General features: G+C 33.0%; 1 protein-coding gene across 1 annotated transcript; it reads left to right on the forward strand.

Moving 5' to 3' along the window:
- Positions 1 to 9,239: 9,239 nt before the first annotated feature.
- Positions 9,240 to 19,800, forward strand: LOC133190232 (midnolin-A-like). The gene is made up of 7 exons (XM_061325743.1): positions 9,240 to 9,765; positions 13,849 to 13,936; positions 14,096 to 14,152; positions 14,888 to 15,148; positions 15,889 to 16,006; positions 16,232 to 16,393; positions 17,548 to 19,800. Exons 1-7 carry the CDS (start codon positions 9,614 to 9,616, stop codon positions 17,805 to 17,807), a joined length of 1,098 nt encoding a protein of 365 aa, XP_061181727.1. The 5' UTR covers positions 9,240 to 9,613; the 3' UTR covers positions 17,808 to 19,800.
- The last annotated feature ends 692 nt before the right edge of the window (positions 19,801 to 20,492 follow it).

Consider the following 20,492-nt stretch of genomic DNA (forward strand, 5'->3'; position numbering starts at 1 on the left):
TGGAAACAAAAGTTTTACACATATATAAATATGAAACTTAAATGTTTTATACAAATAACAACTCAAGTAAATTAGTGTACAGTGACTACAAATACATGTACCTGTAAATAAGCATACACTGACCACAAATACATGTACCTTTAAATAAGCATACACTGACTACAAATACATGTACCTGTAAATAAGCATACACTGACCACAAATACATGTATAAATAAGCATACACTAACTACAAATACATGTACCTGTAAATAAGCATACACTGACTACGAATACATGTACAATGTACCTGTAAATAAGCATACACTGACTACAAATACATGTACCTGTAAATAAGCATATATTGATTACAAATACATGTACCTCTAAATAAGCATACATTGACTACAAATACATGTGCCTGTAAATAAGCATACATTGACTACAAATACAAGTAAATGTTAATTGGCATACACTGATTACAAACACAGAAAAATTAGCATATACTGACTACAAACACAGATAAATTAGCTTAGACTACAAACACAGAAAAATTATCATATACATGTACTGACTACAAATACAGATAAATTAGCTTAGATTGACTACAAACACAAGTACATTAGCTTACAATGACTACAAACACAAGTACATTGGCTGACTAAAATTATAAATACATGTAAACAAGCATACACATTCTACAAAGTTCTGAATAGAGTGCACTGAAAGAGTACACTGACTACAAACAAAAGTATATTTAATTTATCCTTAAACTGACTACAAAAACAGATAAATTAGTTTACATTGAATACAAACAAAAGTAAATAAGCCTTAAATAACTACAAATACAAGTAAATTAGCTTACACTAACTACAAACACAGGTAAATTAACCTACATGCACTGACTACAAATGCAAATAAATTAGCCTACACTAACTACAAACAAGTAAATTACTCTAGGCCGATTACCACTACAATTAAATTAGCCTACAGTGTCTATAAATAAAGTAAATTAGCCTAGACTGACTTAATGTGAATTAGCCTATACTGACTACAAATACAAATAAATAAGCCTGCACTGACTACAAATGCAAGTTATTTAGCCTACACAGATACAAAAACAGTAAATTAGACTACATTAACTATAAACACAGGTAAATCAGTCTACACTGACTACAAATAAAGTAAATTAGCTTACACTGACCACAAATACTGTAAATTAGCCTACACTGACTACAAATAAAGTAAATTAGCCTACACTGACTACAAATAAAGTAAATTAGCCTACACTGACTACAAATAAAGTATATTAGCCTACACTGACTACCAATAAAGTAAATTAGCCTACACTGACTACAACTACAAGTAAATTAGAACTGTGAGTACAAGAGGACTGACTACAAATACAAGTAAATTGGCCTATAATGACTACAAGAGTTTCTTTCTCCTGAACAAAATGTTACCAAGTTATTAATACTGTTAATAAGGAAAGTTCTTATTCAACGTTTTTCATGAAAGTCATTCAGAGATAGTATAGTTTGCTGTAATGAATTGTAACGAAGAATTAAACCTTCAGTTATGAGGAAAATCCTGGTATTGGTAAATTATTGAAAATTTAGTTGTCATTATTTAATCAACCATAATTATGTGCATTATCCTAGATTTTTTTTTCATTTTCAAGATATAATAGAGATATGGGAAATCACTTGATTGAATACACTTCAATATTTTTAAATTAATTGTTTTGTGTACGTACATGAACTTCGAAACTTAACAAAGGTTCCGTTTCAATGCAAATATTTAGTTCAAAGGTTACTGAAAGTTCATTTAAATCGAAGTGAATACAGCTGCTACTATTGTGGATTATTCAATAATGCAATAGATATGAATCAGCCTCGGGGTCTCGACAGTCATCCGAATATCACGAATTTCACCTAACAAAATTTCTTTTAAAGAATCAAGCGGCCCTTTATACAAAAAATCTTATGACTAAGATTAAAAATTGACAACTCCGTTATTTTTTGTTCAATAAAAATATTAGTGGACCATTGACCTAGGAGCCAAGAATTTCACATTTTGATAGAGGGTTTTCGAAGGTGTAAAGCGCAGTCCAAACTTAAGACGTGAATGGTGGATCCAGGGACGATTTTCGATGATTGACGATGGGTAAAAGGTTAGAGCACTTCTATAAACATGGAAACAGTTTGCTTGCTTAAAGTCCATAAGTGAAGAAAAATATGATATTTAATGCATCTTTAATAAATGACCAATTTCGCCCCATCCTGAAGTCTGAACTCTGGACTCAGAAGAATGAATTCCACAATTCTGGTAAAAAAGTTCTTTGCTTATTAAAGTTTACTAGTATGCTTAGTTTGACTGTTTAATGTTCAAGTGCATGTAGATTTTTTAGACTGCATTAATAGTTTTGGCCACACATCCTCAAGCCCAAGGGAAGCAGAAAACATGAAATTCATAATTTTGTCCAATATATGCCTTATACCGAAATTGGTTTTAATTGGCTCAAGACAAGCTGAAAATGTTTAAAAGTTTACGACCAACGGACGACGACGGACATAAACAAATAGCACTAGGTCTCCGAGTGAGTCAGATAACATTGATATGCATTGCGTTTTCTAATACGGTAAATAATTAAATTTAATTTTTCATGTATTTTGCCAAAATATGAGGATATATTTTTAACTCGTTCTTGATATAAGAACGAATTAAAAACATACCATGATCAAGAAATAATTGCGAAGTCTTAAAGTCAGATAACAATACTTCTAAACAGAAGAATTGCCTCATTAGGGGAATAAATTATGTCAAATTTAACCTTAAGGAAAATGCAAATTGAAATAATTTACATTATATTAAAATTCTTCCCAACACTATAAGGATATATTAAATGTTCGTATATGAGTTGCATTTCGTGATCTCCAACTCTTCTTCTACTCCATTATGCAGATGAGAACACTTCATACATTGTGTAGGAGATTCGTTAGAACTGTCTAGACGAGAAAAAAACCAAGATTTTTTGCCTTTAGATACCTATTTTAAACTCCTAAAAGGTCAATTTTTTATTATGAGAGTCAACATTCACCTAAGTATCATCAGTAGATCTTTCTTAATAACTGTGAAAGAAGTTCATCGATTGGTATCGGATTTGGACACCCTTGCATCATCAAATTCTTTTTAGCGTGAATTCACAATATTATAAGTTGTTTGTCTCCGAAAGCATTTTTTCTATTTCTCCTTCTTTTCTAAACACTGCTCAATGGCCTTGAGTACCGAGTATAGGTATAAATTTGCAGCCGTCCACTGGCAAGTGGTGGCTTCTCCATATGAGTGAAAAATTTTCGAGAGGGACGTTAAACAACAAACAAACAAACAAATTCTAAACAAATTCAATGAATCTGTAAGAATTTTCATTTTCACTATAGTACGTCAATACCTGTTTTGTCTCTCCGTTGGCATTTTTCTTCTCAACACCCACCCAGGGTTCCAAGAGATTAACCTTCCTGGAGGTAAGTATAAGGTAGTCATGGGATCGTCATATTGGTTAAAAACAATAACGCTTGAACCGAAATTAAGTACAGTTGTAAATGTGTTTAAAAATTATAACGATCTTGACGTTTTTTTAGTCAAATTCTTCATGTTCTATTTAAAGCACAAACCAGATTTCAGATTTATTGGCGACTTCTTTACGAAACAGCAAGTAACTGATGAACAACAACTGTCAAGGAATATAATCATTAAAAGCTTTTCATTCCAATAATTTTCTAAATAGAAAAAAAGGTAGCATGATTTTTGTCAATTCGGAAGAGAATTTAAGGATGACAAGTGTATTTTTAAAAGTAGTATATAACCCGTGGAAAATTTTTAGCTCACACGTATTATAGTTAAAAAGACATGTCTGTCAATTCTGGAATCAGCTGCAGTGAATTAAATTGCTGTTTGATGTCCGAGAAACTAATTTTATTTTTTCTTTTAAGTAAAAACCAGAATTATAGGAAGGATGCAAATAGAGTTTGAAAAAAAAGGAAACTCTCTATATATAAGGCATATCTTTGATCGAAGCATATGTCGAAGAATAATAGAAAAATTGATGAAATTAATAATACAGCACTGGAAGATGGGCCAAATTAATAAAGTTCATGATTATGTTAACTTAATTTCTCATTAACTGTTGTACAATTTTCCAGGGTATTGAAATCAAGTTAAAAAAAGTTTTCAAATTTAAAAGGAATTTAAAAGAAATAGACTTTGTAACGACATATAAGATTCACTCTGTTTTTTTCCCTATAGTTTACACACAATAAATTCAGAACATTTAGAGACATTCAATTTTTAATGTTCTAATCAAAATTTTTCATAGACTAATTCTTTACTGGAAAAAAACCGGGGAGATTAAGAAATAAACGCGAGAAAGTACTAATTAAATTCTTATACATGTTATTTTTATTTTAAATAATGTTTATTTGGAGATTGAAAATTAAAGATAAAATATATTTAAAAATAATAATAGGAGGTAAGCCCCCCCCCCCCCCAAAAAAAAAAAAAAGAGTTAACAGTCAGCTGTCCTGCTAAATATGCTTGGTAAAGCTTTTAGGAAATATAATCTGGCTTTCAAAATTTCGTTAAATTACTTCAAATATTTTTTGTGGTAAACCAAATCTGTTGATTTAGGTAATGTAAACGTGTGATTTCTTCATCTCCATTATCATTTCTTTTTCTTAGACTTTTTTTTAACAATAATAGATCTGTGGTTTCTAACAATGATCGTTCTGTTTGAATGAAATTTTAACGTTCAATGTCCTGATGTCATTTCACAATTTCATTCCCCTTGATATGGCATTCCTCTTCACCTTTTCTAGTATACAATGTTTGCCTTGTAAGGTAAACGATCTTGTTGACCTAATGACCTTCGTAGAATTTCACAATATCAACACTTATCCTATGTCCGACATGCACTACTCAAGTTTACCTTTGTCAGAAATAGGTTAACAATTTCTATTCGAACAAAAGATTAATTCGATTTCATCATTGATTTTCGTCTCGAAATTGTGAAATTCAACAGGCTATTATTAATCCAGCTATACAGACACCTAACGCAGGTAGTCCTACACGTAAGTGTCTGGTTGCCGAGATGTTGCAATTTTTGTAATACAAGAAAAATAGAAGAAGAAATGCACTTGAATTTGGAATTCAAAGCTTTTTCAAGTATTAAAAAAATATACGTAGACTCGAGATTTTGTGATAGACTATTTTCAAAATTAATTCAACTTTAAAGTAGAAAACACTGGGGAAAAACTTAATACGTTTATAATTAAAGTTACTGAATCAGTGTACATCTTAAAACCCGATACCTTAAGTACATAATTCTTTCACTTTATATGCCATTAACCTCTGACTGTATGTTCAACATTTTGAATTTATAACATATGTACCTATCTTTATTAATGCTGTGAGTAAATGAATTCAACTTTATCTTGTGTATCTATCTATAAAACATACTGCTTTAACGATTTTATTTCTTATTTTGGTAACAGCTACAGTGTATTTTTGTATTTATAGATGTTCAAATCGTTAATCTAAACTCCTACATCTGATCAAGACTTGTACAGAAATTTAAAGTTCCACAGCAATAATGTTTGGTTTTTAAAATTCACATTTTAAAGGACTGATTAGTATAAGACACTTGCAAAATCGGTGTAAATACTGCTGTTTGTTTATTTAAAATCTAAAGTCAGAACAATCATTGTGTGAATTATCAATTTCAAATTTAAAAGCAATATACGAAAATGTCCATATATTTAAATGGCTCTAACTGTACAAAGTTATACGGGGGTTATAAGGGAGTGTCATAAAAATGTACATGTATTTTGAAAATAACAAAAGAGCCCTATTTGATCGCAAAAAGAGCAATATCTACATATAGTGTATATAACTAATTATATTATCTAACAACAAAAGTTGTAAACCAATGGGAACTCAGTGATTTTTCTTCCGTAAGCATTCGCAGAAACCGAGTGAATCAGAATTTTATTTTCTGTCAACACATAGAGACAACAGCATTGGATCTTTTTTACAGCTGTTATACCGGGGGTGCATTATTTCCAAGAATCGAATATAGAGTAAGATATGTAACAAATAAGCAGCCAGACGTTTAAACCGATACCTTGCAACAAGTGAAATAATACAACGGGTGCAGCTATTAACACTTACTCAGCAGGGGAAAATTGTTCAAGGCGAACACAAATTAGATTAATTAATCACTAAATATTCCCCTTTCCTGTTCTGGGTGGTTAAATTAATTAACTATTCCATTTAAAAATGAATAGAATTGAGTGGAGACTCACACCCTGTCCCTAACCCCACCCTCAAAAGGTTGAAAAACAGAGTTCCCAGACAGTGTATAACTGTATATTGTGAAAATTACAGGTGTATGTATTTGTTGCGGTTAGACAGGTTCGCTCGTTATTAATCCTGGTAGAGAAATATGATATCAACTACTTCAATTTGTTTGAAAAATTTCTTGGCAGTTAATATTTTCATAATGTAGAAAATAAAAAAAAAATATATACAATTCTAGAAGGTTCGATAATCAACTATATTCTGAATAGAAATAGAACAAAATACACCATTCACACCGAAAAATTTTCAGCTAAATTTTGCTCATAATCAGAAAGACCTTAGTACTGGGAGAAATATCAATTAAAGACATATGACAAATGTCACAGATTAATATTTACGACATACTTTTAGACATTTTATCATTAATTTTAATTTTAATTTCAATCTACCAGATCTTACAAATACAAAATATTTCTTTGATCAGATTGGACTCCGTTTTGAGTGATTTAAATACGGTTTATTTAAATATGAAATACTTAGTTCTACATGTAAGACAAATAACTCACGGCATGTTACTTAATTTTGTCAATCATCGTTCATGTCTTTAAATACGAGTTTTTGCTACCGTTCGGGGAGTTGGAATGGGTAAAAGAAAAACAGAATAGTGTTTCATAGTATCTTTAGTGTTAAGTATCAAAATACTAAAGTATTCAATAACTTCTAGATATATTCCGAAGTGAATTAAATGGGCAAAGGTCATGCATACTGTGCCAGTGGTAAACAAAAACATAAGTAAAAAGGTGATAATCCTAGCAGAAATAATGAAGGTCACTATTCCAAAAGGTCCCACACCGATCATCATAACATCATTATTGTATTTTTCAGTACTGAAGAGAAAGTTTGAAACAGAAAATAAACCATAATGAGTAATAAAGTAAAAGAAAGACAGTTTTTTTTATTAGAACTTATGTAACTACAGTGATAAGTAACAATACTGAAAGGCTCATTCTTTTCTTAGTTTTATTTCAATCAAATATGTCTCCACAAAAGCAGCTCTCAAGCCCGCTCTAGCGATTTATGAAACAACTTTTAAAATAATTGCGGATGTATAGACAATTACAAAATAAAGCTTTCATCTTATCTCTCTTTAAAAAAAATGGAAGCAAAAATTACATGCATTGTTTTATAAGGCTAAAACATAACTTCAAAAAACTCGATAAAACTCGATTAAAAAAAAAAACTTCCGGCAACATGTAAAAACAACCAAATAGTTACAGTGTTCTAAAGCACTGTTTACAAAGCGATGCAGCGACCATCAAGATTCTGTGTGTTAATATCTACAATATCTATAAAAACAAAATTGTCACACAAAGTTATGCCACTATTTTAGAATAAAGTACAGAGTATGCCCCCAAAAATTCGTGTATTTAATTAGATAAAAATAGGCTTTTAGTATATGCACTAATGATGGCGCTATAAACTAAAGTTTATAGTTACAGAGGTTGAAAATTATCAAACATGTTTATACATAAAAATCTCTTTGAAAATAATGTTTGTCAAACAACCTTACTCCTCTCTAGTCTGACACATCCTGGTTAATCAGCAAAGTAAGAAGACAAGCCTCCAAGTCTGTAAACCCCATGAAGAACATAGTTAGTGTTCAAGGAGGACATCAGATGACTCTTCTCTAACCCAACACAATATAAAACAGTACCAAGAACATAAATAATAGTAATGAAACAAATGAACATATTGAAAAATATATTAAATGTGAATTGATTCCGAATCGTAATTAACTGTAAAATAATTACTTACATCAGTTGCTGTCTTGAGGATGTGAACTTGGAATTTAATTCAAAGGATTTTTTTTTAAAACAAAGACATCACATGGTATGTAAATACATGTATATTATTACTTCTCTTGATCTCTTTTATGCTTTAAACATTATATCAAGCATATGCTTCGTATAATATAAATCAAGTGTGTAAAGCAAATATTAAAATCATAGTAATCAGGACACTTAAAATGCAAGCTTTGTTTTTGATTGAATCAAAACATATGAATGACCCATGCACAAAGCAAACTACATGTACTTTTGAAACATTCTACAACATAAAATCGGATTCCTTTATTTTAATGCACAGTGTACCACCATACATATTTTATTGTTAATCATCTGTGCTTGTATCAAACAAAATGAGAAGCTGCTTTTTTTTATATTATGCTTCATACATCGTAACCACAAATAAAAACAATCCTACAATTGACATTTGTAGGGGTAAAAATCTCTCAGGTCATTCAATAGTCTTACAAGATGTTCTTCCAAAGATGAAAGCTTTTACGACTTTTTCATAAACCAGTAACAATTATATTAAAGGATTGTCTTTTCGTTTGAAATTCGTTAATATTTGTGAGGGATTGGTTAGTCATATTAAAAAAAATTCTCTTTTTATTATACACCACATCTGTAACCAATGAATTAATTAGCTTCCTGCCCAGACTCCGCCTCTTTACTCAGGCTGTTACTATCTGATACAGAAAGAGAATTTCTATCCTCGACTGGTTTGATAAACAATAGATGTCAATCACACTTTTGACAAATAAAATCATATTTCTCAGAAATACAAAAATAAAAAACGAATCCATTTAGTATATATAAGGCTTGAAACTTTATAGCGTGTGTCGTCGATCAAAGGGGTTGATCAACTATGTTGCAATATCAGTATTTTCAATGTAAACGTTCCCTTATCCTATCCTATTTAAAGGGTCTAACTCTTAACAGCCTTCACATTTCTTTTACACTTAAAGAAACTTGATCCACAAGAAAATTAAACGTGGAACAACTACTCCTCTTAACAGTCCGGTGGAATTCGCCGTAGTATAAAGACACTCAGCATCGCTCTCAGCTGAATCGATTTCTACTGAGCACTGTGTTCATTGAGAAAAACAAAGAAGCACGTGACTCTTTCATTGACGTAGAGAATGCGGTTTTCACGTTTGATAGTAACGGGCGAGTCCATTTTTTACGAAGGAAGACAGCTTTATATACGTTTGTTTATATGAAGGATATTACAGTTTAAGACTAGAACTTGAGGAGTATACACGTCCTGTGGACAATTTCTTTCTGCCTCAGGCAAGAAACTATTATACTAGGTCAAATCAGTGTGCACCAAAGAGTTTGGTATGCGATAATAATTTCTTGTGAAAAACCTGCAAATTTTATTACTCTTAAAATTGGACCGGAACTTTATTTTTAGTGACAGAATTTTTCAGAGAAAAATGGACACTTATAAAATATTAATTCAACCTGCAACAGGGGGGAGTTTTGATGTTCAGGTTCCCCATAATGAAACTGTTCAGGGACTACAATGGACTTTATCCAGGATGTTTAATATACACAGAGACCGGATTACTCTGCTCCATCAGAATAAGTAAGTTTTGTAGATTAAATGCATCTTATCATAAAATTTGGGGAGAACAAAAAAAAAATGCATGCATAGTTACTAGGTCAAAAAAAGATGGCATGTGATACCAATCAACTATAGCAATGAATTATACCATGTATACCTGACTCTGAAGACAAAGACATTACCTAAAGTACAGGTTACAATGAGTGTTCAGCTTGAAAGACATGCACATTATACTATATTGTGTTTCTGCCTCTCGTGTCCTTTGTTTGAGACGTTAAACCAGCACAATGAAATACACCTACATAAAGTACGTTGTATTTTCGTACATTGCAAATTCAACACTTTTAGTAGGTGGTGTAAAGTTGGGGAACTTACGTGCGCCTTGCATTATTAGCTGCATATCAACTAATTACACATACATAGCCCTATCAATCCTTTCCCTGTACGAGATTTTGACAGTACCCCTACACCCACGTTCTCTAGAATGCTTTATGACAGAGGCTTAATCGACCAAAACCAAAATCGTGACCTTTGTCTAATAACTGAATAAGATATGTCAATAGCTAAATCCACAAAGATTTTAAAACATGGAAGTATTTGCTGAGGCTAATTCTAAATATAACACCCCTGTAAAATTTGGAGCTGCGAGATAATTACATGGCGCGGAAGTTCTATGTAGGTGTTTATAATCTGTACATAGCGAGATTATGTGGGTCAAGTGTATATTCATTAGGTCAACACAGTTAAGCCTACGCAGTGCACTATCGTGAACCTGAACAGGTGATCCGTGTCCGAGTCGGTTGTAGAATTATAATCTATACCAACTGCCAAAGCCACGGCGGTCGAGTCCCTAGTCAATTAAACAGAGTTGATGAAGGTGATCAGCTACATGTAGCTTTGTTAACTGACAACTTCCTTATAAAAATGGGGGGAGTTTTTACGAAATTTAAATCTTATACCTGGCACCTTGTGACTGAAACCACTACTGATTTAATTGATTGAACCTCGGTGTTCAGGATACAGCAATAATAAAACCGTTCTCTTAATTTCTCCTTATCAGTGACCTTGCTGTCTGTATAGTCTATGATTGTCACCGGAAGCATAATAGATAAACTACTATTTAGAGAAGGATTCGGAGCGTTTTGTTGCGCCACAGTCGCCCACACTTCCTCACGAATTGCCTGTCCCAATTTACCTTCCGTCATTAGCCACTTGGTGGCTATCTTTCTGATGTCCGAAGATCCATGTTCTATCGACTTTGCTTCAAACCCAATTTCTCTGGTCATGGCTCCCAAGTCAATTACCTTTGAATCTGGAAGATCGCTAGGGATCTGGTCGGACTATAATAGTATTCAACAATATATTGATCACAATATAGCACAGATCCTATCTGGTCCTTTTGAGATTAAAAAAAAAAAGTATAGAAACGTCATTCTAAAACTTCAATTGTTTATCGCATTTTTATCTGTCGTACACAAAGTGCGTTCAACTTTACACTGTCAAATATTTTCCTAAAGCATTAATCAAATATGCTTATTTTGATGTCAAAATGGTCCCTCTCCTCGAAGCGCGGGATGGTACATGATTACCATATATGGAAAAATATACTTTACTCTCCCAATAAACCCTTAAAACAGTGACAAATTGAATTAATCAGATAAAATGCTTCAATTAAGCAGTTATCCCTCTAAAACAAAGATTATTATTCAAGTGTAAACTTGCCTGTGCTGTTCCTTTACATATTTTCATGAGACTAAGGTATCTGGTGGATACAGTTTTTAACAGTACATGAACACTATGATAATGTAATCTCCATCCTGCATAAGACGGATAAACCAGATGACGATAGAAATCGCGGATCAATAGCTTATTTCTCTGAAATTGTCAGGAGAGTGCAATATTTTCAGAATGATGAATTGTTTCCTTCTTTGGAAAAGCGTAAAATATCTAGAGATTCATTTATGAAATTATATCAAAATCTTGTTTGCATAGAAAGTACGCGAGCTAATGCATTGATGTTCCTAGCGTCTTTGTCTAGGTGGGAGATTATTGCAGTTCTCATTGCAGACAAAAGCCTTCGGAAAACATTTAATCAACAGTGTGACGTCTATTCCAAATGTCACATCTCCGGGTCTCTCACTGCTTAGTCCTTCATAATTGAACAGTGGTTCACAAATAGACATACTAACCTATATTTTTTTTTCTTTTTTACCAAAACTCAATGCACGGAAGAGAGATAACTTAATAGCTAAAGCAGGCCTGTTGATCGCTTGGAAGCATAATTGTGGTTTGAACTTTTAACCGCAAGTGCAGTCTCATACATATTTAAACGATCAACAAATAATAACCGCAAAATAAAAAGATCTACACCGGGGAGACTTGATAAGCCGACTGTTCAGACAATAACGAGGTTTGGCATTGGGCAGCTATTGCACAAAGAATTCATGTTGTGCAAAGGTTTATTAGGAAGTTGTATGTATATCGAAGTATAGATTTAATATTTTTAACTACCAGGAAAAGTCAATATGTCGACTAGGAGTGATGTTTTCGCTTTCAAAATGCGACTCCTACGCACATTCTTCAACACAACTGACGTACCTTTATTTACGGAAGAGAGGTAGAAAGATTAACGACCTCATAACTTTTTGGGGGTTTTCTGCTTGCACTACACCTGACAGTGTTCTTTGTAACAACTTGAGGTCAAAGGCTTTTTAATACGAAGGAGAGATGGGAGTAGAAAATTCAAAATGAAGGACAGCTGATCGGTCGAACAGCGACCAGGCTTCCAAAAAGAAAGACTTCATTCCGCCCACACGATTGCCGCTCATTAAATGTCAGTCCTTGCTTTACATCAAGCTTGCATGCTAACCAAGCATTCAAGTGTGCACCTCTCAAAATTCTCCAAAAATACATCATGCATTTTTTTTGTTTAGATTATTTATTGCTTTTCAATTAAATGAAGCGAACGTATGTATTGACATAAGTAACCAAAATTAAAGTCTGCAATCTTGCCAAAAGAGTTGTCTACATAAATGTCGAGAACATACAAAATAACTGAAGCCTGCAAACTCGATTTTTTAGCAGCACGCACCGGACGCCCACAAGCTAAAAGCAAAATGTGTATGATCGACAAAGGTCACTGGCCATTTCAATAAAGAAACCATACAAACAATTCAAAACTCTCCTTACATGAAGCTTTAGAATCTATCTTAAAAGGGCAACAAGCGAAATTGATAGCTTTCCCTCAGAATGGGGGATAGACAGACTCATGTCCAGTGAGATATTGGGGAAGGATAAGATTGTTGAACAAAAGTGTTTAGAGGGAAAACATCTTTGAGCCAATTATCCCTGACACGGCTTTAATCCCGCTTCTGACGTCAATGCATCCTCAAACCTTGTACAGCAAAAGTCAATGAATGCACATTACGTGCGGGGCATAACAGAGTTTGTCAAGTTATCGATTGTCCCTCCAATAAATAAAACGGCGCTGTAATTGAATTGCATTTTCGTGTAACGTGTTCCTCTGACGCACGCTGACTAGATTCCTCGACCTCAATCCTTCATCCTTCAAATAAGTATACCAAAAAATGTTTGCTCACTGATCAGTTTTTTAATTAACGATCGGGTCCATTTAAGCAGGGCGGTGGTCCCGTTTTCAGCCAGATATTTATTGCAATCTTGCCAAATCAAGACTTGACATTCCATAATCTGCATCGCTCAATTATGGAGTGACTACTCCCATCATCCGATTAATTTGCTTTTTAAAAAGGCTGTGTTTTTCTTTTTCCAAGGAAAAATTCCACCGTATTATTGCATGTTTTCAAAGTTATATATCAAGCAATTCAATTTTCTAACGAGTACAGTATGTTTTGCTTGCGAGCAGTTTTCATCTAATTTACAATCTTTCCAAATTAAGATGACGATTCTTGAAAATGCTGGCAAAAAAATTAGAGTAGGCAGTTAAAGAATGTGCTGTCTTCTGCCTGTCAAAAATAATTCCTGACACGCGCTAACCCTACAACCTCCCAGAACATTAGCCCACTTACCGAATCTGTTGCAAAAAGGTAATTGGATCCATGCATTATTTTTGAATTCTATTTTTAGGCACCTAAAACATGGTTTTTTGAGAGATTATGACGTTGAAGACGGTAGTACTTTGACACTGATACCAAGCATGGAAACTGGTTTATCTGTAAGTTTCGATCATCTACCTTAGAAGTACAAAAGATCATGTGCTAAAATTCAACTCTAACTTTCAAAAATTAATATAAAGGTTTTATCTTTTATCTCTTATAAAACTGATTATTGATTTTAATAAAAAAAAAAATCACTATTTCTCCTCATTTTTCAGTTTCATAAAAAAGACAGTGGAGTTATGCAAGCTTTAGAGAGTCTAACAGATTCACAGGTGAGTATCGAATTACACCCCATGCTCAAGAATCAACAGAAAACCTTATTTCAGCAGATTTGCGCAATCACAGCAAACTCAGTTACATAAGTAACATCTGCGCGTTTTAAATTTTGCCCTGTAATAAATTGTACGCATCAGGTCGTGATCGAGCGAACAGCGATTCGATGGTGTGTTAAAATGCGGTTCACTCTAAAAACCTATTTTTGTTATTTGACATTAAAGTTGTTGACCTTTAAAAATCTTTGCATAATAATCTAAGTTTGTGTCTTATTCACTCGTTAGAGACGCCGTCTGTAGGTGAAGTCTAAATTTGGTGTTAAAAAAAGAACTATCATTCCAGCTCCCTGAAGATTTCCTTTTATATCAAAACAAAGGTCATATTCCAAGATTTAATTTCGCAATAAATCAGTTGAAAAAGGTGTATTTTGTAATTCGTGATTACAGAGCAGCGAGAACTACTGCCGAGTTGCGCAACGTTTACCGATTCCGATGTTGTAATCAAACAAAACACAACTGAATTGGGATTTATGAAAATTGGTTGCAAAATGATATAAAAACTGAAAAGCAATAACAAAGAAACAGAGTAAACAAACATACACAACAGTTTTAAATGTTTAACAGCTGACGGGAGAAAATTTTGAAATCTCAAGAAGCTGTAGATAACATAATGACTATAAACGTGCTTTGCCAAATAAGAGAGTTCAGTCCATAAAAGAGTATGCTCTTTTTCAGATAAGCGAGTTTCTGTCGGGGAGAGCACCATTGGTATTAGCCATGAGACTGGGAGACCACATGATGTTTATTCAGCTTCAACTTTCTACGCAAAGTGGTTCCAAGCGAGCCCGTCCCTCTCCAGTTCAACTCCCTACCCCCCAAAACATGACCGTGCACGATCATCAAGACGTCCCCTCCCCTACCTATATACCACATACCGGGAGCAACGGAATTCCTTATAATTTACATCAATTCCGGAGTTTCCCCGACTCAGAAAAAGTAAGACATTTTTTCACACCATTTGTTTGCCATATCTATACAAAAAAATTATGTACATGTAGGTCAGGATTCACCTCGAATGGAGAGCATATTAATTTCTTATTGCAAATATAAATAAATGCATTATTTAAATGGGAATACATGTCATTCAAGAGATAACTTCAATTATTCCATAGTTAATCTGAAAAACAACAAGTCTCAGTAACATCTTGTTATTATAAGCTGGCCTGAGGAAAAATACGGCAAACCCACACACAATATTCCCCAAATCAACCCACACAGGAAAAATATGCAGATCACGGTGTTTGTTTGTTTGTAGGACACCTTGGTGCACAGCAGTATTTACTGTATTACTAATCATCGATCGATTTTAACCTCTCTCTCTGATCAAACTTGCCACATGTCAATTAAATGTTTGATGCTGCAATTTCTCAATCAGCCTAGCTATCGATTTCTAGGTCAAATGAGCTTTTATAATCGAGGAAGTTTAGAATCTGTGTCAGGGATAATAAAGAAAAGCGAGAAAATGCATGTACTTAAAAAAATTGTGAAAATCAGATAAATGCTTATAAACATGTGAAAATCTCATATTTCTAGCAGCAAAGGTGAATAACCATAGTAGGAATTTCAACTCTAGCTTGTATAATAGATCACTTACTAGTAACTCCTTTGATTTAACATAAATATACTTACATAAAATAAGATTACATACCTTTATAAATTTTCATTGCTATTTTTAGAAGTGCCAAACCTCTAGCTTTAATCAGGGTGTAATGGAGAACACCTCAGGTTGTCAAGGAGCTGTGATAGAAAGTGTGGAGAATCTTGGTCGGGGCATGTACTCCGGGACATTCTCAGGTAAACTTCTTATCCATCCTTCCTTCTTTCATCCCCATCTCTTATGACAAAGCCCCCTTTCGTAAAAAAAAAAGTCACTTATTTTAACCTGTGTATGTGAATAATTCTTCAAATCAGAGTTGAACTGAAATTCAGTGCATTTGCAAGCTCCTAAAACAACTTACCACAAGTATGTTTGATGTGACAGTATTACATGTTTTATTTGATCTTGACATTTATTTTCAGGGACTCTTGACCCCTCAGTTTATTCTGTGGAAGGCCGTCCCCGTAGAGACCTTACTACCATCATTCATATTTTGAATGACCTCCTTAGTGCAGTCCCCCATTACAAACCACACTCATTTCTTCACCAACCACAACAGTCAACCACCGATTCACAATTTAAAGGTCAGTGCACAGTTTATGCACTTTAATTAACAGTAATCTGTTTCTAGTATCATTAGGGCTTTTCAGAAGTAAGTAAGCCATAGAAGTAATTCAGTACTTTAATTTTTTTTTTTACTGAAACAATTTAGTGAGAATTAATGAAATTATAACTTTACATTAACTTTCTATTGAGGTAATTTTGTTTGGGATGTGTCTGATAATACATATAAGGAGTAGTAGTAGGATTCTTAAATAACAGTTAAATGTGACATAATCAACACAAGTAATTAGAGGAAAAAATGCACAAAAGTTAAGATCAAGTACTGGAATCTATTAAATATATGTAAAGGGTCATCTATATTTTCTAGAGAGGAAGACTCTTTTAAATTACTTTTAGTCCTATTCATAACTAAGGCAATTAAAGTGTAAAATGTACTTGTTTTAGCAAGAAAACTGTAAAAATGACTCAGCACTTTGCTGGAATATTAGTTAGATGTTAAGTAACAAATTAGAGTATTTTGTTTACCAAGAAACTACAGATGAAGTAGCCAAGATACAAACATTGATCAATCAAACAAGGATTTACATTTTAACATCTTTTCCACCATTTTCCTAGTATGAAAAAAATAAAAAAAGAAATTATTGAAATATCTATCTAATGAAAACTTTGAAATACCAAATAGGCTTACAAAAAAGTATATGCATTTGTAAAGGGATTTTGAAATGCACTTTTGAATTCTTAAACAGAGTGCAGTGACCTGTACAGTGTACTTTAGGAGAAAGGCTGTCAAATCATGCATATTAACCTACTAAAAATAGTCAGAATTTCGAGAACTGAATTCAGTAGTAGGATGATGAAATCTTTATCACGACTTTTTTCCACTACACTTAAGTACGTTGCAATTATAAATTCATTTAGCATCGTAAAACTCAGGAAATCTGTAGGTGTTAGTGCACACCTGGACATAGGTGAATCACATACAATTATAATTTTGACCAGGTATAAGAACATATGATAACCACAGAACAAAGACAATAATTTAGATTTCCCGACATTTGTGGGATACTTGTTAAACGTGTCTCTACACAGCATGTAGTAATAGTCAGGAATCAATACATCTTAGTCATTGTGATCGATACTGAGTAATAAAATGTGTGGGTGGTTTGTTTTACAGAAAGACGAGCTCATAATCCCAACTGTACAGACGAAGTGGACAATGCCAATATCCGCAGTAAAGTCAGACATCTTAAAATGATGATGGCAGAGAAAAAACAGCGCAGAAAAAACAGACGAACCTCACAGGCTCCTTATCAATGGCCACGGAAGCAGGATCGTAGCTTTAAATCCGACACCAGTTCAGATTGTCTGAATTCTGAAAACCAGGTCCCCCAGGATTCTTACAAAAATCTGACAGAAGAAACTGTAGCAGTCTGAGCACATTGTCTCTGAGACTTTGGGTCAGTTTTCCCCATAAAGCTGACATATCTGTTTGTTAGTTTTTAGGGAGCTTTCTGTTGTGGTGGTTTTAGAAACCACTGGTACTACAGAAAAGGCATTTATAAATATGTTACATTGTTCAACTTTGGCCATTGTTGAAGCATTGGATATGACTGCTGATATGATACAAATATGCATTTACCACTAAAGCATTATGTATTTTTTGTTGATAATGTGATTGATCGGGCCAAGTTGTTAGATATGTTATAAGGGCTGGAGATATATGTAACAAATAAAATGCTAGTCAATTGGTGTTGTGAACAAAATGCAGGCCCATAATAACAGGGGTTCATTGTCATGAACAACTGCATGTTCATTATCTAGAGAACACAGTCTTGGAACAAGTTAACATACTTGATCTATAGATAATCTTGTAGTGGATTTTGTGTGCACTTTGTAGAGGCATATTGTCTATAAAGCCTAAAATTGTTGTCTTTTGTGGCCAGTATATATCAGTAATTGTTCCTCACTTTGATTCCGTTGTGTTTTTTGCTTATTTTCTTACCTTTGTGTACATGATAAGGTCATTGAAGGTCATGACATACTCCTTTCTCAGGCTCCATACAGGTCAAAAACTTCATATCAAAGTAGATTATTGTTGTTGAGTGACTCATCTTTTTTTCTCCCCATATTTCCTCAAATGAAAAAAAAAAAAGAAGAAAAATTCCAAAATTTAAAATTTCAGTTGCATTATTAAATCGTTGCTCAGGAATGCCAAACACAAAAACTGCAGAGTAAAGGTATTTAACCTCTTCTCAGTATTAACTAATGAGATTGTACACAAATTTATCAGAGAAATTCTTGATGCAATAATCTATGGAGAGTTTTACCTTGTAAATCTTGAAGAGTAGCAGGGAGAAGGATTCGATATTTTTCATATTTATCTATTTATTTTAGAAAAAAATACTAAATGACTCCATAGGGCACATATTTCTTTATTTTCATTTTTTTTCAGTTTGTACATTTAGTGCTATATATTTATTACTCCCTTAAACTTGTTTTGAAAGAAATAATTTGACATTTTTTGTTGATCTCATGTACGTTTTTTTAAACGAGATTTAGTCTATAGCTGCTATGACGCACACATAAATAGTTGTCTCCTGTATATAAACTTATTACGTAGAGCACCATGCAGTCTTCATTTTAAACTATTCAGGTAGACAATATGCTAATTAAGTAACTATTTTCAGATGTTTAAATATGGTTCTTATGCCATTATAAAATAACTGAATTTTTATGGGGCAATGAACAGATAAACGTGCCTGTATTGGTTCATTTTAATAAAAGACTACACGTCATAGAGATTTTTTTTTTTAAATCTGTGACCCACAGACATAAATGTTTGCCTAAACATCGACTTCCTTGTTTGAAATTGTCAGAAAATCAGGCGATTTTATCTAGACTATAAGTGTTCCAGGTATTGCCTGTTACTTCTTGTAGCAATGACCTGGTATCATAATTCACCACTTAATATCAACAGATTAAAATGACTTGTGTTCCTATCACCTCTGAACATCAAACCTTTATATAAGTAATTGAAATTCCATGATTTTTTTTTTCTTATGGATTGAACTTGTATAATATTACTTACTGACCTTAGTGATTACTTAAATGACATTTAATTTTGCATGGATTGTTGATTTTGCATGGAGGATGTTTTTTTGTATTGTAATATTATATTGCTACAATGTCCGTTGAGCAGGCTCACGCGACATTGGATTATCAAATCACTCCTCCACATGTATCCTGTAGGCGGCTCATATACATACTTGTATATCAATATATGTATGACTGTGTAGTGTTACCCTCCATATCTATTCATTATTTTTTGTTCATGATTGTTATCATAATCTGGTGTTAGTAAAATAACAGTTTGCTACCAATATTTTTTCTTTTGATGACAAAATAAAAAAAAAGTTATGAATACAAATACTCTCTTTCTGGTGTTTCATGTGAAAGAAGGCCAATGTTCTACATTCATAGTATTTCCATCAAAGTAAATAAATACCTTCAGGAACAAAACAACGATAAATAACTATCTAAACAGCCATCCTTTTCTTGATTGTCTGTGATTTATTAAAGAAGTAGGAATCAGGTATCCTTATAAGTATTGATTACTGACGTTTATAACTAAAAAAAAAAGGAAAGAATTTGAAACTGAGAAATTTAAAGCATAAAAATTAATATAATTAGATGGTGGATAATTAAATGCTCTCAATCTAACGTGATTAAAAGCTATAAATGTCTAAGGACTGGTAAAAATACAACAATTGATAGGTATGTGTTATTCACATCAACATTTATAATACATGTAAGGCATATTGACTGCACTTGATAACCTTATTCATGTTTTTCTTTTGAAATGCTTTTCTACAAACATGAAAAACGTAATTTGATGGGGAAAAAATATTGCTTTTGTACTGGTAAAAAAAATGTCTCTCGTCAACAATGAAGTGAACTAAATGAACCCTCGGATTATAACAGTCCCTCATATTGGAAGGTCCTCCTACCTCATAGATATTACCCATTACAGCCTAACAATGATTTACAACGTTATCAAACCATGTGCACTTCCAGGATCTATATCGTAATCATGTCTATAGTAAATTTATGTACAGTTGC

This window comes from Saccostrea echinata, unplaced genomic scaffold (assembly GCF_033153115.1).
Source record: "Saccostrea echinata isolate AGI-Se365-2 ecotype Australia unplaced genomic scaffold, CSIRO_AGI_Sech_v1 ptg000022l, whole genome shotgun sequence".
Lineage (NCBI taxonomy): Eukaryota > Metazoa > Mollusca > Bivalvia > Ostreida > Ostreidae > Saccostrea > Saccostrea echinata.

What these genes read in the sequence shown, in the direction of transcription:
- LOC133190232 (XM_061325743.1), top strand. Translation starts at nt 9,614, where the DNA reads ATGGACACTTATAAAATATTAATTCAACCTGCAACAGGGGGGAGTTTT. An exon ending in AGAGTCTAACAGATTCACAG is followed by an intron (nt 14,153 to 14,887) that starts GTGAGTATCGAA and finishes GCTCTTTTTCAG; the next exon opens with ATAAGCGAGTTTCTGTCGGG. An exon ending in GTACTCCGGGACATTCTCAG is followed by an intron (nt 16,007 to 16,231) that starts GTAAACTTCTTA and finishes ATTTATTTTCAG; the next exon opens with GGACTCTTGACCCCTCAGTT.